The sequence below is a fragment of the Melozone crissalis genome, unplaced genomic scaffold, assembly GCF_028551555.1.
Source record: "Melozone crissalis strain CALT ecotype California unplaced genomic scaffold, PUWL_Pcris_2 ptg000016l_1, whole genome shotgun sequence".
Lineage (NCBI taxonomy): Eukaryota > Metazoa > Chordata > Aves > Passeriformes > Passerellidae > Melozone > Melozone crissalis.
This window is the reverse complement of record NW_026535794.1, coordinates 34,685,600-34,709,366: the sequence shown is the minus strand read 5'-3', so window position 1 is coordinate 34,709,366 and position 23,767 is coordinate 34,685,600. Positions and strand designations below refer to the sequence as shown.

Here is a 23,767-nt window from a genome sequence, read left to right as displayed (position 1 = left end):
ATGTTTGACTTAGATTTCATGCTCATTGCCTTGGTATGGCATAAATATCCCACCAAAACAGCACAAAGGAAAAGTTATCCTATTGAGCAACCTTCATCCCCTAGCAATTTCTACTAGCATTTAAGACAAAGATTAAACAGAGTTAGGCAATAGCTGCTGTATGTACACATCACCTCACATACATTAGGTAATAGCTGCTGCATATACATTTATGAAACAGAATCATTGCAATCAGATCCATGAAGTTGCATCATGCCCACATTATCGTGTGACTGCTGTACAGTCACAGAACAGAGAGTAACTGATTTTTTGGCCTTGAAATACATACACAAGCAAATACAACAGAAAAAGACAAAATAATATGCAATGACAAGACATCTGCAACTTCACCGGATACCACTTGTACATAGTATTTTGCTGTTTTTTTGGAGGACAGGGGTTTGTGGGACAAACATCCTTTTTTGGCTATTTTTTAATGCCAAAGAACAGAAATGTTCTGAATGGGTGACACTAGCTGAAAGATAAGAGCCCGGAGTTTAACAAAGAGCTTATTTTTTAAAATTGAAAACAATTCTTCTAGATTTTACAAGGTAAGAATAAATCCTCTTTCTTGAAGCTATGTAATGGTACATGGTGAAACCAAATTATTTGAGAAGAATTTCTGTGTGACTATCCAAGTGAACTGTTGCCCACTGAAGTTTCAAGCCTCTTGCACGACCCAGATTCACAGAGTAAGATTTATCAATGTTAAAGAATCATTTCAAGAACTACTGACATTTTTACCTTTATTAGTATATTCAAGACCCACACTTTACCCAATTTGATGGTAAGAAAACCAGCTAGTTTTATTCAGAATACTTATTTTCAGATACTGTAGCCAGCCTGAGAATGATACTAATACAATAAACCCTCACCTAGTGTTCAGTCCAGTAGCTGATGTCACCCAATTCAGCTCTTACTTCACCACATTTCTATCTTCTCCCTTTCTAACTTTATCATTAACTTTTCACCAACGTTCATTCCAGATTCCTGGAAGTCTTTTCCCAGTACTCTTAGCTACCTTTCCTAGAAATAGTAAAACATTACATTTGCTGTATAGACAACACTTGTATCAAGAACTTCATGATTCCATTAGTCTTATACTTTATTAACAGTCAGTCATGGAATAGTATCTGAATCTCAAAACATTGGGATTCATGCTTTTGGGCCTGGCTACACTTTCCTATATAGCACTGTAGTTCAATTTACCTGATTCACTGCTTAAGTAAGGTGAAACTATGCAGAAATAAATGCAGAACTATCCACATTGCTGCTTCAGCACGTTTCAATAACGGTTCAGACAACCTGATTTTGAAACTACTGTAAGTCTTTTTTCTTGTTCTAACATGTACTGGAGAAACAGATTTCTGATTATTTTCTTCCAGCACAATTACTTGATCATAAAAAAAACAACCACGTTTAACATGCTGCACAACATTTACTATTTAGCTCAGATAATTAAGCTCCTGTAAGCTCTACTGATCTCATCTCAGCAACATTAAAATATCTTGCCAAACACAACCAGGAGACTGCTTGAATGGAGATTCAATCTGGCAGCTCCATGAAAGTGGAGATCTGTCAGGATGGAACGTAACAGATGAGACAGAGACACTTGGTCTCTTAATGTGTGGTAAAACTTCTATGTACAAAGGACTGATAATGGCAGTTCTACTGAACAGAACAGTTCTACTCTTCTATATCATTTCTTGTTTCAGTCCAACCCAATTTCATTTATTCAGTGAACTTTGGCAACTGTAAAAGAAACTAATTATTTCCTTCCACTTTCTACAGAGCACACACACTTTTCAATCAACTTCAAGGTTATGAAATTGTTATCAGGTTATCCATGTGGATATGATCATCATTGAAAGCACCAGAATAAAAAAAAGACCTAGCAAGAGAAAGAACTGAACTCATCAAAGCTATCACTATTTGCAGCTTTAGTAAGACAACAAGCTAATACAGTCATAATTTCAGGACTTCAATTATTTAAATTTTTATATATTTTAAGCAATAAACACACACACAAAGACTAAGGCCAAGACTAGGAAGTAAATCAGGTAACAGCTGCTGTAAGTAAAAAAGAAGGTAAGATTGTACATAACATTCTGTTTGTACGCAGAAAACCATTAATTCAGTGGAGATGCGCTTTTCACAAGAGATCTCCAATGTGTGTGGATTTTTGACATTTGTCATCTCCTGTGGCAACAAGTTCTGCATGTTGACTGCACTATAAAAGTATCATATCTACCTCCATTTTGAACTTGTCAACTTGTCACTTGGTAGCTTACATCCATGGTTCCTATTTTTTTTGCTATATAGAATGGTTAATTCACTCATGTCATGGATAGCTGATTTTAGAGACATCAGTCACTTCACATTACTTTCCTTGCCCAGCCTGAAAAACCTGGCAGAAGGAAGTCTGGAAGGTCACTTTGTCAGGTTTTCCACTCAAGAGGCTGTTGTCAGCACCTGAGATTACTGCAGCTGTTCTGAAACAACTGTATGGAATTCTCATCCTTCCAAACCAAGAAACCTGCTCAAGAGCTGCACTACTCCCTCATGGTAAAAATGCTCTTCCTAATGTCAGACATAAACTTCTCATCTCATAACCCACAGCCGTTGGCTTTTTTTCTATTTAAGAAGTATGGCTCACATCTTTGCAACTCCACACCCTTACAGAGAAGCCATTTCTTAATTTTGATCTCCTTTGTTGCACTTTAGTAGACCTGTTTTCAGACTGCAGAGGGGAGGGAGAGGGTACGACTTGCACACAGTGTTGAAAATGTAGTCATACTATAGACTTGTACAGTGGTGTAACATTTTCTGGTTTGTTTCTTAAAAGCCTCAGATATTTCCATCAATTCCTTGCAGCAAAAAAAGTCCCTTGCAACTCTATGACTTCTCTGAACTTTGATGAAACCACCATCTACACTATTTATTCTTTGACAAGAATCACTTCACATTGATAATGTTTAAACTCCAGAGACTAAAGACTATATAAAGACACAATGCACTAAGAGAGGCCAAGATTAAAAGGAACCTGCTTATGGTTAAACAAAGTCACTTATTGTATTTTAATAGTTTCCAGCAGAGCTTCTCTATCAGTCATGAAAATCTGCCATTACTTTGTAAAGAACATACTAAGTCACATACTTTTCCTTACAATTTTCCTTGACATCTAAAATAAGACTCAACTTCCCACAGTGAAATGTTGAAAATTATCCTCCAATTTGTCTTTTTTAAACTCCAGAACTGTTATACAATGCTCACCACCTAAATGAACCGACAAGTACTTAAAAAGCTGAGTAGGCTGGAAAATACAGAGACACTGCCTTATACACACCTTGAAAAGTCAGCACACAGTTAACAGTTGATCCTTCCACATAATTTTCTGGCATAGGTGACCAAAGAAATGTGTAATAATCTCTTGCCGTACTCCAACCAACCTAAAATTAAATAAATCACAACAAAAAAGAATTTTAAAATTTTTAAAAATAGAAAGAGAAAACATTAAACAGAATTTGATATACACAGTTAAGACATCATGGTCTGGCCTTTACAACACACTGTAATATGCATATTTCTTCTTCAAAATGCAATTAAAAGATACTTAACAATGTTTACAAATCAGGAATATTTTAACAAGCATGTCAAAGATTTAGCATTAATTTTATTAAGCTTGTTACCTAAGGCAGTAAATGGGTCTAAGGCAATAAAAGGGTCTATATAAAGTAAAACACCAGACAGTTTTTACTATATGTTAAACTATTTGGTAAATTAATTTTTTTCTATAAAGATACACATTTCTATATTAAAAATACAAAAATATTAATTCCTGATTTTATAATGAAATTTCCTTAGTGTAGGTTCTGCAAATGTTGACTCTTGTATCCACAGTCCAACCGGTTCACCAAAAAATAAAACAGAAGAGGGAAAAAAAGCTTTCTATGCTACTGAAAGATCACAATTTACACTTGAAATTATTTTTTACAACTTCTAAATGCTAAAGACCAGCATTTCACTGAATGCTAACTCTCTCCTACATACACACTATGTCAGGAAAGAAAAAACACAGATCTGCATGAAAACATAACTCAGCTAAGTCAGCACAGTCTTCTGCAAACTTGAAAACCCCTCTGCTTTCAGAGTTTTCCTAAGAGGGCAGGTCTGCACAGTGGTGAGCCACTGGCACAGGCTGCTCAGAGAAGCTGCGGATGCCCCATCTCTGGAAATGTTCAAGGTCAGACTGGATGGAGCTCTGAGCAACCAGGTCTAGTGAGAGGGGTCCCTGCCCTCGGCAGGAGGGTTGAAACTACATCTTCTTTAACATCCCTTCCAACCCAGGCCATTCTATGAGCCTGTGATTCCACCCCCTTAAGACATACATCCCAACAGGCCTGAAATACATTAAAATAAACCAGAAAGCCAAAGCAACTACTGTAAAGCAATGGATATTAATAATAGCATAATGGTAAAGGAAAAGAAGAAATATATCTGATTTATTCCACTGATGAAATAAAAATACCAAAACGTCATGTAATGCTAGGTGTCAAACAGCTTATCAGTAACTGGGAATACTGTCATGGAAGAATTAAGGTATAGAAAGGGAATAAACTGTTTCCTAATTTTTATCAGGTAAGACTGTATCAAGAGGAAGAAGATAAAACCAAATATCCACACACAAAAACCACACAACCAAGAAAATATTAAGTTAACAATTGTGATTTTCATTGCTTCAACAGGCAACATTTCCAAACTCCAGGTTTAGAACTCTTTCTTTACAAAGAATACATTTCAGCAGTGTATTTTAAAACAGCTGGGGTTTTAAAGGAATTTTCAATTAAAAAAGAAAAAAAAGGAGAATTTGTTTAGATAGGCAAAGAGAATATCAGAGGCAAAAGTAATTAAATAGCAAGGCAGGAATTATATATGTATATAGGCATATATTTCATGTATGCAAATTAATACACAGCATTAATTTTAAAAATCCTGAATATATTATTCCATAGATATCCATTCACTTCTTCACTTTTTATTAAGAAGTATAGAAGAAACTAATGTCGAAGATGATGAAGACTTTTTTATATTCTAAAAAAACATAGATTAACAACAGTGAAACTAGATTAAATTCTCATTACTTTTGTAAGGCAACACTTATTGAAGAGAAGCAGAGCAGATGCTCAACACATCCACTAGAATGGAATCATCTACCAGATCTTAAGCCTATTCCTAGCAAAAAAGAGTTCTATGATATCTTCTATCAAGCAGCTTTTTAAAATGTCAATGAAATGAGACTTCCTGGGGTTGTTGTTCCCACACTTTTAAATATCTCAGAAACAACATGGAAAACTCTTCCAGTAACTTGAAGGCAGTAAAAGCAATTTTTTCTCGACAGAAGTTCACAGGAAACATTTCGCAAATTTTCACATTAGTCATGTCTTCAAATCCAACTCAGATGTTACTACCTTTTTTTTTTCCTGAAATTGCTTTTACTTCAGAAAAGAGAAGCATATACCATTATTTGCTGTCCTAAACTAAAGCACACTGCTTTCTAAATTTAGCTCTCAGTGAGTGAAAAGTCAACATCATCTTTTTCATTTCAGAAAAGAAACTAAATTATCACTGTATAGAACTGAAATAATATTTTTATATGTTAAAAACCAGAATATGCACACACTGCTTCTAATGTTATTTTCATGACTAAAATAACTTTCTTCCTTCTGATAATTAACACTGGAAAACAGAAAAAACAAAATGTTCACACAGCGACCATAAACACGAAAATAAACAGTTTATTCCTGGAATTCCATCTTTTTATATTTTTCTTAGATATCACACATTGATTCATAAATTTAGTGATTTATCCTGAAACCAAAAGTTATTTTTATCAATACTCTACCTTTAGTAGTAATCAACAAAAGGGGTTTTTTTGGTCATTTAAAAATTTAGCCATACTGATACAAACAAAAGAATTACATAGAAAACAAATAACTCTCCTGGTCTGTTTCTCAGCAGGTGTTGTATTTTTAAGTATAACTGTAATCTGTGGGCTGCTGGTAAAGAGAAAATTGTGACACATCAAGAGCTAGCAGGGAATACCCAAGGAAGTTTACCCCACAAGTATTTTCTGTAACAATTCCCCACATTTCCTGTCATCCATCATCTCTTTCCCCTGGTGAGTCATCCTGTCTTACATTCTTATGATCATGACAATTCCATCCTTTCTCAATGGGCACCAGCAAGACATCAGCAGGTGTGCATTGCCCAACAGCTCTTATCACTGCACAGAATTTGAGATAATTAGGGTTTTCCCTGCTACACGTTGCACGTGTCAAAACGTGACAATGCAGAGAAGGAAGTATGAAAAAATGTCATCTTCCTCACAGCTTAATACATTTCAAAAGGGGAAGGTGAGTATTCTGCAGCAAAGCAAATTAACTTAGTAACATTTTTCAACATCCTTCCTACATAACAATAAATATAGTTAAATTTCACTGGGTTATTTCTTAGATGGCACAAGCAAGGAGCAAAATCACATAAAGATATGATGAGAATAAAATAAAAACAAATTTAAGTAATCCATGTTTTAGGTGTAGGATGTAGGTATTTTTTAAAAAAAATCTGTTATTTTATCAACAGGTTTTAACAAACTTTCACTTTAGTACTTTGTATCTTTTGTAAATATTCTCTTTAATAAGCCTAGTATGGAGTACACAGTGGTTCCAAATTACAAAATACTATACTACATACATACATATACATAGTCATAAGCTTCTCTATGGCAACAGATTATACTATCACAGATACAAGACTTTAGCACACACTCAGTGGCTCAGCAGTGATTTAAATGTGATCTTTGACACAGATATTTCTTTCAGCTCAGAAAGAAAACCAATAGACGTCTAAACTTTAACTAGGGTTAAAACTATATGAATAAAATTTAACACCACTTAAGAGAAAATAAATAAAAATTGAGAAGCTAAACTAGTGGCAAAAGCTATGAAGGAAATCAACAAAAAGTGAAAAATATGAAGAGAAGATGGGAATAGTCATCAGCAGCTCCACAGTGAGTTTATAAGGTAAATAAAACCCTGTAGCTTTGGAAGCAAAACAAAGAGCACCCTCAGAAACATTGGGCATATCAGCTTAGAAAAATGGTTTCATTTCAGAATCAGAAAAGCTAGACTATTTGTCTTACTGCTGATGATACCAACAAAACCTACTACCAATAATATAGACCATCTTCTAGGTTAGTCTCTGAAATGGGAGAGGAGTCCATGTCCTCCACAAGAACTCACTCGATGCGAACACCTTACCTGTACTACAGCAACAGGAGGGAAATGGAAAATTGTCAGGCTGATAAGAACAAGAGTTTGACTATTTCAACTGCCACAACAGCTGGTATAAGTAACACTGAGCATCTCTTCTCATGAAAACATTATATTGACAACAAACAAATGCTTGTTAGAATGATTTGAAAATTTCATTCCTGCATTTGAAATTCAAAACAATGAAAAAAAGCCACTGAGAGAAACTGTCCATTATAAAAATATATTTAAAATAAGTCTTCAATAATACTGTATCATTTTTCATTTCCTTAATTTATTACACAAGTTCTAAAAATTTATTAAAATTATGAATATTTATGAAGCTCCAAACATATATATTTACTTTAATAATTAGAACTTAACACCTGTTAAAAGACAGAAACGGGGGAAAGATGTGGAAACCCACACTTAATTCTTGTTGAAGACTCATGTGAAGTTAACAGATCTATTTTGGTACGAAGAACACATTCTTAAAGCAAAGTTAAAGTTCACTTTACATATCAGTTGAAAAAAAACAACCAACCAAAAAAACCCACCATCAAAAGCAAAAACACAATCAACAAAAAGTCAACTACAAACATGAAACCAAGTTCCAGTCAAAATATAAAATATGTACTGATGCACAGTAGTACTGTCTTGCTATCAGAAATCTTAAGTAAATGAAAAATTTATATAGGACACACTGAGAAATTTTCTCTGAGCCAGGAACAGCAAAACAGGCACAGTTTATTAGTCCAACTTAAAAACCTGGCACAAGCCATGACAACCATTACAACATCCACATTCAAGCACACAAACACTGCAAATTACAGAACTCCAACATAAAACCTTCTGAAGTTCAGAGGAGAAAAATGAAGAATTACCTGTCAAACTACACTCACTACACTTAACTCATTGTGAAGCCTGAACTCAGGTTCATCGTCTGATTAGCACAGCAGCCATCTGCAGTGACTGACTGTGCTGATACCATTACTTTTTTAAGAATTCATTGAAAACTCTGAAAACATTTTGCTCAGAGTTCAAAAGTCAGAAAATAGAAACATTCTTATTTCTCAATCAAAAGAGCACATTAAGACTTAGATGATGTAACTTCACAAAAGCAACAGAAAGAAAAACATCCATTTTACAACTGAGTTAGACATAAAGCATCTGCTACTCAATACATTCTTCTATATTCTCTACATTTAATTCTTTCAAACTCCACTCTGAAATACATTTTTAAATTAGACAGCTGTGAATAAATGCAAACATTCTTGCTTTTCTTCCAGAAGTTAACCAAGAGATTAACAATCCAGAACCCAAATCCTATTTTCACCTTCTCAGCCGTGTTTTTAAACCAAAACATGACTACACATCATTTATACCACAAAAAAATGTCATTTCCAAATTCGGTTATTATGTACAATGTACAACTGAAACCTCACTTAATTTAATTTTCCCTCCATAAAATGGAAAGCTTTAATAGACCATTACAGAGTAATACACTTATGATATTTCTATCTCCTACTTTTAAGCAAAAAGATTTATTTCAATTTAGGACATCATAAAGACTTTTCAGTCATATAAACCAACTCAGTAGCCACGGTGGAAATGCTGAAGTCTGGTAAAGTTTAAGAGCCCAGCACAAAGCACTTTGCAATTTGGCTGGACAAGTAGGGACAACTCAGCTGTCCCATAATACTCACACTAGACAGGTTTTCCTTCAACTCACAAATAGACATGTAGTCATCACAGAAGTTCTTTCGTCTTCTATGCTGCCCCACAGATACAAGCTCCCTTCTTACTGCAATGTCCCATCACACAGTGAGATCAGCTTTCCCATATTTACATTTCACCCACAGTATGTTTCAACAGAATAGCTTGAAGAAAATTTGCCAAAAAAAAAAAAAAAAAGGGAGGATGAGGGAGGGAGCATAAATAGGGAGCGCCTGTCTGTATAGCAATAATGAGTTATCCAATATCTACCTGAGGGAAAACAATAACCATTTTATTTCACTGTATCTCCTTCGACTCTCATCTGGTTCACCTTACACAGAATGTAAGCTTTTCTATGGCAAAAGCTCTACCTTACAACTCCTCAGTGTTTGCAGTGTAAAAATTATTTCCAACTTTGTTTTCATTTCTTGAGTTTCAGATGAACATGGAAAATAAAATTTTTCTGATTTTCCATTTGTTACATTTCCTTCCTTTCATAATTGCTTGGTAAAGTCAATCGATTCCATCTGCAGGCAGAGTGCCCTAAAGAAAGACCATCAGCATGGGAAGCTCATTTGGCATTTTGTTCCCTGGCCTCAGAAGGCTGTCACACAGCTGAATGAACAGCAGTGTTCATTCTGCTATATTAACAGTGCCTGACCCATCTACACAACATCAACAAGCCAAAGAAGCAAACATTTCTTTGGAAAACACTTGTTTAGCTGAACCAACTTGGGCATAATCAGCAGGCCTTTACTGTAGATACCTAATTAGATCCAATTTTTTAAAACCTCACACAAAAAAACCCACCACAAAATTTACCAGAGTAAAAATTAAGCCCTTTTTCTAATTTAAATTAAATAGCTGAGAAAGTAATTTGGCAAAGCACCCTAAGTACTACAAGAAGACAATGTGCTACCTCTGAAAGAAGCAAAATTACAGACAGTAGATAAGGTTCAGGATGGAAGTTATACAGTTTAATCATTACTGACAGCAGTAAGTCAGCAGCCTTGCCATGTTTCACATGGTAAGAGACAATTACTTTGCTCCAAACCACAGACAGCACAGATGTCTAAGCAAGACACCCCTGGGACCAGTATCATAGGAAGAGATTTCTCCAAGCAGGCTTGGTTTGGCCACAACCCTGAGTAAAGTAATGCTATTTGAAAGTCACAGCAATGCCTGTGCTGCTGCAGCGCATAATCTACAACCCGCAGCTACAAACACCGAGTTCTTCTCAACAACTAGCAGATGGGAAAATGAAAACATCCGGGTGCAGTGAAGCTTGTACCAGCCAAAATTACTGAGAGTTAATGCTGACTGTTAACACTGATATGCCTTTGATGCAATGGACTTTTGAAAACAGGCATCATCAGCAAATAATGGCATCTACATAGCACCTCTGAAAGAATCACACTGTACACAAAATTTCAGAACATGGACATAAGGAAAAGTACTTATTTAAGTATTAAATAAGTTACACTGTAGTAACATTCAGGCATAGACATTTCAAAAGAAGTAAGCAAAGTCAAACCTTGGGGGTTTCAATATGTCTGTAATCACCTTATACCACATGCAACCTTGAATTAGCCAAGATGCTTAAGCCTTCACTTCAGACATGACCTTGCTACTCACACTGGGATTAAAATCAGTTATACAACAGGAGCCCCAAGGTTGTGACATTCTTGGGTTGAAGATGGCTGCAAAGTATTCTAGATTCTTTATGAAAGGCTGTAATCTCAAAATGCTCTCTCAGTCCCAGACCTGAAGAAGTCCATCTCTGCTCAATGTTACAAACACCTACATTAATTTGGACTATTGCAAACATATGGTATTTGTTGCAGTATCAAGGTACTATCAGGATCCTAAGTTATGATCATCTTTTGTTGGTTATATTTCTACCTCACAGCTCAGAGGAATGTGTTAAAATGACATTGACAAGAGTGCCTAGACCATAGGATCAACTTCCTCTATTAGGTATAAATCAAAATAAATATAGAAACAACATGAATTCCCTAAAAGTAAACCTGTTACATATGTAAACTACTGTCCAAAAAAAAGTATGACAGATCAAAGAGTAACAAAGCTACTGTTTACTTTAAGAGATAAGCATGAAAATGCATTTTGAAAGAACAGGTGGGGTTTAAGTGAACTACTCCCCTGCTACCATATCTCATGAGAACTATCAATTAGCACAGTCTTTTATTTCAAAATTATTACCAGCTACTGGCTACTTTGTTATGCCAATTCTACAACCTACCAAACCAAATAATTTTAGAAAATTATTGACACTTGGAAAAAAAATGTTAAAATTTTTTGCCAAAGGCAACATCACATAAAACTGGATTATCACTCTCTTCACCTCATATAGAAACAGCAAGTAATGTTGCCAGGGACTTTCTGTTTTATGCCAAGTACTATTTACTTGTCTTTCCAAAGAAAGTAAACCAGAAACCAACAGAATCACTCTAATTCACAGATAAAGCAATTCTCAAAAACATTCTGAATTCCAACAGCTCTCTTCCCAGCTATTTTAACAACAGGACATACTGTGCACTGCACATTCCTGTAAATATCATGTCCAGCTGTGCAGTGATGATTCCATGCCAGAAAAATGGTATTTCTATATGTATGTGGCAAATAACACATCCAGATGTTTTGTACTTCAGAATGTAATCTGTATGGAAATAATTGTTGCTCAAGTTACCAATCTACAGCAAAATCAGGATATTGAAATGACTCACACAAGCTATACTATTATTTGCAGTCCAAAAGAGACTAAATAACCCAGAATACTATTCAAAGATACAGCTGGATTGCCTTGATAAAATGCAAACACCAAGTTGTTTCTCAAGTCTCTATCAAATACAGTGTTAAACTGTGTTAAAAGATTTTTGACCATAGACAATTTAATTCTGAGATCTTCTATAAATAAGGACATTGAAAAGACAGAAATTAAGTTGCATACTTAACACAGGCACTGCACTGATGCACAAACAGTAGCTCAGATGTGGCCTTGTAAGCACTGAGTACTCTGAGCAAGAGATACTTTTTGCGTTCAATAAGTTGCTAAGATCTTCCCAATTCTGGTTACTCAGCTGTTCCATATGTTACGTTGCCAGAACATTGGCTCTCCCTTTTTAATGTTTAATTGTGAATATTAAAAACATAAAAATTAAGAAAGAAATTATTTTCTTTTCTTCTCTACGGGTACTCTGCGACAGTCAGTATCAAAGCATGCCTACAACTAGTCAATATCCTAGAAGAATGGTAATGTAGATTACTTAGAAAAATGTATCAACTAGAACTGAGGAAAAGAAGAGTGTTGATGGAATAGTTAATTAATGACACAGCAAGACCAAAGTCACTAACATAACATATGTAAGACTGATTATGTGCTGATATTGCAGGTCATTCCAGCATGCTGGTCTCAGCTAAATTATATGTTCAGAAATTCACAAAATATTATGATATACCTCACAAACACCTACACCTTTAACACTATTCTCTTGATGCAATATCTTTATAATGCCCAAAAGAGCCTTTCCTTGTGCCCTTACGATGTGGAGTAAACCAGCCTCTCTTGTACACTGAACATTTGACAGCCCTATTTGCAGACATGTGCTCCAGACAAAGAGGTAGGCACTGCTTCCTAGAAACCAAGCAGGCCTTTCAAACACTTCTGCAAATCTGGACATTATGTATTAATAATGCAAAAAATATCACTCAGCCATATGATTATTTTATTTTATAGTCATGAGATGTAGACTTCCCTTGCCGGAAATTAGGACTACCTACAGACAGGCCAGTTTTGCAACCAGATGCAGCGCACATATTCGTTATTTTTCCTCATTTCAAAGGCTTAGATTTGGGTTACATTAAAGGCCTCTCCAGATTCTGATTAACCAGAGATGAGCAGAAACAAATACAGAGGTCTTGGATCCCTCTAGGAATACAGACCTCCTATGAAATCAACCAAGGATGGTAAGTCTTCTCACCTGCGATTCCACACTAGGAACCATCAGGTTATCCTGCACAGAAACCCTCAGTAGAGGGAAAACTGATCTCAAATTCTAGTTCCTGTAAAACTGCATGAAGAGGAACTCAGGCTCTGGATGCCCATGCCAAATACTACACCAGTACTTATCTGAAAAAATGCCTTTTATTTTCATGGTAACACACAAGGACATAACTGACCAAGACCTTTAAGTACTTGATTACAGATGACTCTCCAGAATATCCTAAAAGCAAAAAAAACACAGAGCAGCAATGACAGACAGCAGACTTGAAGACTAAGTCAAAACCTGCATTTGACTCCTCTCCTGTAGGGGACAAGTAATAAAAATAAACACAAAACCAATAAAAAATGCATATGCAGAACTTCTGCTCTAAAGGATATTATCTTCATTATTGCACTTCCTACATCTCCCAGTTTTTGTCAGACATCCAATCCCAGAATTAGTGTATGCATTAAGATGCATCTAGCTTGTAAAAAAACTGGCACATCTGAAATAATTCTCCTATATGCAACATTACTCTTTCAGTTTATGAACACTGGGTCCTCATTTTTCTAAGCAATACAAAATTACTTGCCTGGGAACAGTTTTAAATCTGTTACTGCCACCACAAAGAGCCTTCTGCTCATTATTACTTAAGTTCAACATTTAGCAACTTACACTGGGAACAAAAAAAAAAAAATCACATTTCACCTACAGCATATGCAGAGAAGCTGGTAGAGTTAACTTTCACAACTTCAAGTAAGCTGCTGTTAAGAAGAAAACTCTAAAAAAGTTTGAAAAAGAAGCTTCAACTGTCAATTCCATATTAAGCAGCTTTACCCCTTCCCATATACACCTTCCCAGACCCCCTGTTTCCATCACAGTGACACCAGCACAGCTGCCCATTGCACCACACCATGATCAAATCAAGAACCAAGTCAGTTATGAAATAAGAGGGTATAAGCAGAGGGAGGAGGCTGGATTTTCCTGGCAGATCATCCTACTGATCCATTTCACTGTGCAGCTGCACTAACAGCTGGACAAGCAAAACAAGTGCAATAACATAAGGACATATATGACCAATATTTACTCAAGACATCATTGTTGCTGAAGAAAAGCACTCATATCCTAAATAAAAACCATTAACTTAAAAAGGCACCTAATTTTTTACCTAAGGTTTTTTTCAGTTCAATTTTAAAAAAATCTTATCCAGCCAGTAGAGCAAACAAGACTGAATACTGCTGAAGCCACTGACCCCAAAAATTCAACAAAAATCAACATTATAACCAAAAACAATAATGCTCACAGAGGGCAGGAAGAATCTTACTTCGTATTTATTTTCCACACCAATCTGAAATTACCGCTGTTTGTTGGGGTTTTTGGCTGAGGTTTTCTATTTTTTGTTTTTAACTAGGTGCCTTTTTCCTCTGTCCACTATTCACTATTACAACACTAGTTACCTTCTGTGCAATTTCAGGCAAAGATTTCAGATTTGTTTTCTACGCAACTTATGCACTTCAAAAGGACAAAGCGAACTTTATTCCCTCTACATGAACAGTCTGTGAATCAACACTTTGAGTTCTCTCATAGAAATCCCACTTTCACTGCACACCAGCCAATACTGAAGATCATTAATTACTGTTCTCATAATTAGAGAAAAAAATCTCAAGATTTTTTGTCCTTTTTTTTTTTTAATCATAGGCTCAATTTGCTAACCATGCATTGCAACCTTCATATGTGTTTAAGAGAAGTAAATGGTAAAACCCCTTTCTGCTTTCATTAGGTTTCAAGCCACCTCCAGGTGCTTTTTTATTGCTCATGAACAATCAGTTCTCTAGAAGTCACTCATTTTTACATTCAGATCACAGTACAACTTCTATTATCTATCCCAAGATGACTAGGTTTTCATAGTTTATTTTACTGCAAGCATTACACATGCATATTTGTAGACATAAATATAGTTAGACAGCTGGGTCCATTTAACTCAGTGTACTGTAACAATACTAAGTATATTCATAGCACTTAGTGTAAGCTGATATAACCACTAAAAGAAAGCCATTTTTATTCTTGCCATCTTGTAATGCTTCCTCCCCTTATACTGATGTGAATCAGGCAAACTGGAAATTCAGTTGGGGAATTCCATTTTAAAAATCTAGTCACAAAACACCGGTCTTAACCTCAGTCTGATTCGCCACACAAGATCTCGTTTCACATGAAGAGGAAGCACAAGAAACAAGCCACCCTGCATTAAAGATGTTTCTTTGAACAGTAGCACTACCTTATGCCAGCTTAACATGTTCCTCAAACGACTGCCAAAGTATTATCCGCCTCTCTTAAAGTAGAATAAAGCAGAATGTCAATAGTTTAAGAAAACTATCATCACAGCCAAGATGAAATCAGATACCTGTACATTGCACACAGCACTTTGTGTAATCACTGAAACACTGTTTCCCAACTTCTTTTTTCTTTTACCTAATTAGTAATTCTAGAGTCCTGCCTGATTGCCTCCCTCACTTAGGCCAACAGACAAAGCCATTACATTTGCATTTCAATAATTTCGAGATGCTTACACGCAATATAAACAGAACCAACTATAAAGTTTTGATAAAGAGGGGTTTTTTACATTTCATGAATGCCATGAACTAAACATTCAAGTGTTTTCCCAGTTACATATTTGTCAAAACCTTGGAAATAAGACACGTCTTACCAGGGAAACGTGCCTCTTGGTAAGCCAATGCCTCCCTGGTACAATTTAGTAACTATACAGTCACTGTACATTGCATTAAAAACACTTCTGGTTTGTTACACAGCACAGAATTTCTATACTGCAGAGGAGTAATTTAGCTTGAACAAAGACTCACAATCTGCAGATTATAACAAAGTCAATCATTTACATTCTTAAACAGTGAACTGAGGTCTACAGGAAAAGTGCTCCAGTAACAAATCAGTCTGTCACCCTTCTCACCTCCCCACTGCCTAAGCATCACTTCATTAAAGCCCAAATCAAAACTTCTCTTAAATAAAATGCAAATAAGGAATTTAAGCATCATCTATGAGGAGCTATACTAACAAAGATAGACAAATCAATGTCTTAAACAGAAGTATATATAAGAATTATTCAATTTCTAATCCCATAAATGAAGCTTTACTAACCTTTGCAAGTATCTCCAAATATCTTTTTTCCAAGGATCTGTTTTGAGTAATTTTAGTGATCTATACTGTGCAGCCTGTTCTAGCAATAAAAATTAGTCAGAGGTGTGGGTCAAGTTATCTCCAGCTTAGTTTTCATTCTTTGCGCGCATATTTCACACACAGTATCACATTCTTCACTCAGTCCTGTTCACAACGTCAATCTGTAACCACACATCTCTTCTCAAATAATTTCCATTTAATTCTGAAATTCTGCATACATTAAGCCTCTTTACTCCTGCAGACTTCCAGCTGGACTCACACCTTTAGTTTTGGTCTCCAGTTTAGTCTTTGTTACAAAACTGACATTAACAGCAGGAACCAATACATCACTTAAGCGATGTTCAACTTAAAAGCTTACTGTTGTTGAGATTTATTTTAACTTGCAAGAGAGCAAGCAAACATTTAAAAAACAGCAATAGAACAAGCATAACTTACCTTGAAAATACCAACCCAATCCTTCTGATGAGGATGGATAAACTGGGTCAGAGTGTAGTGACATTCAAGATGTGTGTTTGGAAGGTAACTTTTCGCGACATTTTGAAAAATCACGTGTGCAAAATTGGAGGTCTGCAAAGTGCTAGCTGAAGATGGAACTTCTTGAAAGGATGACATGGTTACCTGTAACAAAATTGTAAAAGTTATTACTTGAACATAGTGGAAAAACTAGTGAAGTTACAAAAATTAATCTAGTTGAAATACATATGACAGAAAAACCTAACAATTAGTTCCCCTGTTCTGAAAACAGAGAGCCATAGATTAAATTCACCAAAGTGCACTGCCTCAGCATCTCTCCAAAACAACCACCTCTCAGAATAAAAAGAGCAGTCATTTCAGCAATGACATCCAGATGGAGAGAAAGCATTGCTTAGCTGAATGCCCCCAGTATTGTATCTCAGCGTCAGAAAGTGGAAAATAAAAGCAGTGGTGTGAAAACAAAGCAGGGTTCTAACTTAATGAAAGATTCTTAATGGTTCTAGACATGCTAAAGAAGAAAAACAGTTCCATAGTTTCCCTGCTTTAAACTTTTCTCAAATCTGTACTGCTCAGTACTTTTCACAGCATTTTTACACAAGAAGTTTTTCCTCCCCTCTCAGTAAAAGTATCACAGTTCCATTTTAAGACATTTTTTAAAAATAAGAATGTTTATGTAAACAGGAGGGTTTTGTTTGGGCTGGATTTTTTCCCTACTTCCAGAGTTTAGCAGTCTGTGGGCATCTTTTACTATTCTCACTGTAACACATACTTTGGTCTTTAGCTTCATTACCATAAACAATGGCCTGCATTGACAGCAGGAACACTGAGGTATGCATGCAGTTGGAGGGATTAACACTAATCAGCTGGACTGCAAAAGCTTTTAATCGTGCTTTCCATTCACCACCTTGCTCAGGATACACAGTGCTACAAACCACTGTAACACAAGATGCTTCACGAGCAGAACAACAACATCCGTTCCTCAGATTCGGCAGTATCTGCCAAAAATAGAATATATGCAAGTGAGAAGTTTCAAGTGTCTGACTCCATTATATAATAAAAATTTTGTCAAAGCATTTGATATTAGGAGGATTAGGGCCTTATGTATCAGACATTTCTGGAAGATGAGCTATCCTGTTCTTTCAATTGCTGTTGAAGTAATTTTATACCCACCAAGCACAGTCATACCTTGAAAGAGGTAACTGCCAAGTGTGTGACATAATATATTACTTTCATTGAAGATACATGTGGAAACCAAAACCAAAACAAGAGAGGTCACTCACTGCAAGCCTCAAGTAGTTCAAATATGAAAATGTTTTTGTGTACCTTCTATGTTTTTGTGTACCTTCTATAGCCTTTTAAAATTTCACCAGTTAAAAAATAAGTAGTAAAACTTGTGCTTTCTGAGACAAACTGCACTCTGAAGTAAACACATATCCATCATCCAAAACAAGGAAAAGGTAAATACAAGGTGTTTTCTTTTTAGTTTTAAGCCATCAATATTTTAAGGTTATTACTTAAGTTATCAACCTAGAGTACTACATGGATTACACAGAGCCATGACATTATTTCAATGTTTCAGATGTTAAATAAAAAACAATCTTGTATACTGACCAACAGAGGTCACAAGATAAAACACAAAGCTTGTAAGTATTAATAGACATAAAAGAAAAAAAAAAAAAAACTTCTTCCACAAGAAATTGAGTAAAGATCAAAACACAATTTTCTAGAGACAACAAGGTACACAATAAATCTTATCAGTTATGTAGCTTCAGTCCAGAATAGAAAATGTTACAGCACAGTAAAATTCTGAAAACTCCCACACATCTCAAAACAGAGGCATCTCTCAATTTCACTCTGAACTATAAATTGTACGCATCAGCAATTTTTATGGTTCTAATAGAAAAAGAATAACCTTAGTTATTTTCAATTGCAACCAATTAATTCATTTTTAGTAATTTAGCAAGTCAGCCAAATAACATTGACATGAAATAGTGTACTTAATTTTCATTAGGTAGAATAAGTACAAAAAGAGTAAACACAGCATTAATAATAAGACCAATTGATTTTTTTAAGTAAGTCTTTAAAATTGTACAGCTCAGCCTAAGCACACATTAAAAAAAAAAAAAAAAAAAAAAAAAAACACCAACCTCAACCAAAAAGAAAAAAAATAACCACTTCTATCCACTTCTGCACACTGGCTGTCAGCCGCCACAGCTGAGTACTAGCCCTAGTGGAACCAGGAAAGTTAGACTGGTTTCCAAGCCCAAAGCAGAACTGCTCACAAATCTGACTTGTGCAGACCAGCACAATCATGTGGGATTACCGTTGCCTAGCAGGAAAATCCCCGGAGCTTAGGTGATGCTCAGATCTACTTACAGTCCAAGGATATGGGGATGCTGGGTACTTGCTTGCTTAACTCGCAGCGACCGGCTAGGCAACGGGAGAGGAGGAGGAAGAGCCACGCACAGGCTTCATTACTGACATGACAAGCGCTTCCCACGGGAACGCTCAGCGACGCGTTTGGCTTTGCGCAGCGGAAAGGACGGCGAAAGGGAGGAAAAGCTCGTCCAGCAGGAAAAACAAAAGCAGGACGAGCCGCACCCCCCCAGACAGCTCCTCCTGGAGTCCTCCAGCTGCGGTCCCGGGCCCGCGACACCCCCGGCCCCCACCTGCGCCGCCTCCCGCCCCTTCCCCGCCGCTGCTCCGCCACCTGCCCGACACGGTCACCTTGGCTCCGGGCCTTCTTCTTCCCCCGCGGGCAGGGGAGCCCCGCCGGCTCCCGCAGCCCGGCCCCGCCGCTCCCCTGCTGACCACGGCCGGCCCGAACAGCTGCCGGGGGCCGGTGGCGCAGAACCGCGGCCGCACGGCCCGGCCGCCCCGGCCCGGCCCAGAAGCGGCTGGAAGCCGGCGGGAAGGAGCGTGTCAGCCCTGCCCGGGCTCCCCGGCCGGCTCCGGACAGCTCTTACCTAGGCAGACGCGGAGGGCGCCGGGGACATCAACATGGGGCCTCCGCCACCAGCGCGGCGCAGCTCCGCCCGTCCGCCCGCGTCACTTCCAGCCCGGCCCTGCCCGCACGGGGCGGGCCCCGACACGGATCCGGTCGGGAACCGCGGAGCCGCCCGGTGGTCTCCGCTTCCCACGGGCACACACTCTCGGTGGGGCTCGGGAGTGCGGGTAGGACAGTGTACGTGGCGTGTGCCCGACCGGGCTGCTGTTTCCTCCGTGCAGCGCTCCCACGGTGCCCTTCCGTGTTGTCCGTGATTACAACATCACCTCTGTCGCACCCAGTTAGCCCGAATTAATCATCTCCTCTTCCGTCCCACGTCAAGACACAGGCTGCCGTCACCCTGTAGGTCACCGTTAATCTGCCAGCCTTTGCACGTCTTCTCAGGGCAACGGAGGGCTGAGATAAGAGCGACTGTACACGCTTACACAGGGTCCTGCCTGGCTACCTTGGCGGATCTCCGTGAAAGGGTGTTATATCACACAACACCGACTCGGAGAACCAGGGAAGCACAGAATCATTTAGGTTGGAAAAGACCTTTGAGCTCATTGCATCCAACCTTTGACCAATCACCACTTTGTCAACTGGACCGTGGCACTAAATGCCTCGTGGTTTCTTGAACACATTTAGGGATGGTGACTCCACCGCCTTAATGACTTTAGTTGCCACAAGTTTATACAGGATTAATACCTTTTGTCACATCTGATAGTTTTAATACAATCTGGATTTAAATGGTTTGGGCATTAAGGCTTTTCTGACTAGGCTCACAACTATTTCACAGACTCCATTCAATTTTCATCCAAAAGCAGCTCATAGAGCACTGACCAGAGTCACAGTGCTGAGTAAAAGCAACCAGTGATGAGTACCCTTCACTGTAAGCAGGATTTGTCCCAGTGCAGCCAGTGTTGGTTCCCACTACAAACTGCCATCAAGATCATGCTAAATTCTTTGCTACTACCATTTCTTACGTGTTTTCATGTGTATTTTAAACAAACAGGTTATGTGGAGAGACATAGTGTTATTATGAATAATATGATTAATCATTAGGATTATTGAGTTAGGTTTCTCACAAGTTCACCTGTTTTTTCATGGTCAGTCCTAACAGAAATGAAACTAAGCTGGAGCATAGAAAGTGTCTTTAAGTAATTATGGTTATTCATTGCACTTGCATTTTTGTTTCTGAAAACAGTCTTGTGTCTTAAGGTGTGTCACAGATTACTAAATTGTCTTTTGATTTGTAGCCACAATGACTAATCTCTTATATCCTCCATACATTCCATGTTTTCCTGGAAAGCAATAAATTCCTTGCATAGTACTAACTGATCACTTTAGAAGACACAAGAAGTGTGTCTTTGGAAAATGCCCACTGGAAAATGCAACCAGTATCTTGTTCAGCAATAAGGAGGTAGGAAGAGCTATTCCTTCTTATCTCAGCCCTCCATTTCTTCTCCTTGCTGCTCTTTGCTCTGTATGATGTGATAAAGGGCTGTCTAAGAGTCACAGGACACTGTTGTCATGTGGGCTGGAACTTAGGAAGAACTCGAGGTTTACAGTCACCAGCTGGGGAGTATGAGCATTGGTGAGATTTAGTTCTGCTTTCATTTAAAGCCATTATAATGCACATTTATGGGAATATGATGGGAAATAAAGATTTTCTTTTGCAACTAACAAAATTTTTACAAGTGAATGCCTGGGAAAACAAACAACCAACCCTCCTCTGTATCCTAATTAAAAAAAAATACTTCTCCTCAGTTCTGAGTTTTTTTAAGAAACTTGAGATATTTCCATGTTCACTTAATAATGTTCATTTAGTCAATAAAGTTATGGTTTACTCATAATTCAGTATTCAGTTATTATTTCTATTGCTTAATGCATATGGAAGAGGTAAAAAATCTACTGAAATGCTGGCATTCAGTTGAGCAGTGAAAATATTAGGACAAATAAATCAAGAATTATCTTGTCTTTTCTTGGACTTATATCCACAATTTTCAGGAAAATGTATTTTTAAACTTCTAAACTTGCTATCTAAACCACATAATGGGGATTATATATAATATGAAACTATTTCTGACTAAAATAAGTGTGTGGTTTAATGTGTTCTCATTTTGCATGCTGGATTTCCATGACAATCCTATCCCTCCAGAATTTATAGATATTTTACAGAAAGATGCTGCAGAGCCTTTTCTAATTTTTTTTGTCACATCAAGAAATTAAATACTTGACCAAAATGGACAAGTGGTACACAGTGATCCCAGAATCAACAATCAATATCCTTGTAAAAAGATCTGAATCAAGAAAAATGTGACTAGAACTGGTGATACTTGCACTTGGCTGAGAATTAATGGTTCAGTGCCTGGTTAAGTCTGAATTTGCTAGACAGATGCTATGTCCTGAAATGCATCCATGTGATCTAAATGTTTCAGGAAACTTGTTCTTCAGCAGAAAGAAAACCAAAAAAAACCCAAACAAACAAAACAACAAACAAACAAACAAAACAAACAAAACCAAACCCCATTGAACACTCACTACTTTTCTATGCTTGCTTACATTCTCTGCAAAATATTTAAAACAAAACAATGTTTGATAACAGCATTTCTAACAAAACCTTACTCTTTTGAGATTTTCTTAACACTAACACACTAATTAGAAAAGCTTATTACAGGTATGGTGACAATAATCCCATCTCCTTCTGGCTTGATTTTCAGTTTTCTAACTCCACTTATTTCAGTAACAGGAAACTGGTTTTGTTCAAGCCAGTACTTTACTACAAATGGTATGGTTTTAATGTGTACCAGAATGTACTTTAAACACGTAGTATCAATGTTTAGCCAGTATTTATGCATATTTAAAAGAAAAAGGAACTAGGAATGTCAAGCATTTTTTCATGATACTATATATATATTTATAATCCAATCCATGTTTGTTGGAAGGGATGTCCAGAGCAGCTCAAAGGAGCATGTTGCTCAGGGCCGTGCCTAGTCACATTTCACATGTCTCCACGGATGGAGATATTCCACTGTCGCCTAAACAACTTCTTTCAGTGATTTGAAACACTCATTGCAAATAAGTTTCTTTGTATCAATTTCCCATGTCCCAGTTTTGTCTCTTGTCTTCTTCTTTCACTGTGCACCTCTGAAGAGAATTCTGTTCCATCTTTTCTACACCCTCTGCTTAGCTGGCTGGAGACAGCAATAGGCCCTGAGGCCTTCTCTTCTACAGGCTGAAAAAAGTCCCTGTTCTCGCTCTTTTTGTGTCTCTGTGCACAATCTCCAAGGAAAATATGTCAAATACATTTCACCAGGGTATTGACTTGGAAATAAAAAACTGGCAGAACTCTTTTTTAAGGGTCTTTATTTCTGAAGTGCATAAATATGAGGACAAATATACAACGGCAAATTACAATTGTGGTATCAGAAATATTAAATAAAGTAAAAAGTGTGTGTGAATTCAGTAACTGGATTTGAACATTACTAGATTCCAAAGACGTTTGAAATTTGGTTTGGGATGGAAAAATTTCCCTGCTTTGTAGTTATACTGAAACTTTACCAGGATGAGACTAGTGCCTCCTCAGGCATGAGATGAATCAGAAATAAAAACATGCAGTTAACCAGAATTGCCAAAGGAAACAGGGAGCAATTACAGACTCCCAAGGAACAGTGTCTCAGGTTTTTGCAAAACACTGTTTTTATAACTACACTATCTTCTTCCACCTGTGAGCTCCTTCAGTAATTTAGAGCCTGGAAATTAAAAATGGATCCTTGTCACATCTGTTTAACCTTGGATATATGTGAACTTTTATTCAATCCAGAGCCTGACTTTTTTTTCTTTCATTTGTTTACTTTCTGAACCAAACCCATGATGAGTTTTTGAGCCATCCCTGAATTCCTCCCCTCTGAGGCCCATCTTTGTTTTGCGTGAGTGACAGAAAAATTCTATATTTCTAGGTTTCATTACCAGAGACAGGTACTTGATGTTGTGGATATTCAATCTATTGTCATGACATGCTGATATTGATGAAGTGTGGTAAGGAAATG

General features: G+C 37.2%; 1 protein-coding gene across 3 annotated transcripts in view; it reads right to left on the bottom strand.

Annotated features, from left to right (window-relative positions):
- TAX1BP1 (Tax1 binding protein 1) overlaps nucleotides 1-19,795 on the bottom strand; it is a 55,709-nt gene extending 35,914 nt beyond the window's left edge. For all 3 annotated transcript variants that reach the window (XM_054273648.1, XM_054273651.1, XM_054273649.1), the window contains exons 1-3: nucleotides 19,696-19,795; nucleotides 16,691-16,873; nucleotides 3,386-3,488 (exon numbers count right to left, since the gene is read on the bottom strand). In XM_054273648.1, the coding sequence (XP_054129623.1) occupies nucleotides 3,386-3,488; nucleotides 16,691-16,867 (280 nt within the window). In that variant the 5' untranslated portion in view covers nucleotides 16,868-16,873; nucleotides 19,696-19,795. The remainder of the gene's footprint in view (nucleotides 1-3,385; nucleotides 3,489-16,690; nucleotides 16,874-19,695) is intronic.
- Nucleotides 19,796-23,767: the final 3,972 nt, after the last annotated feature.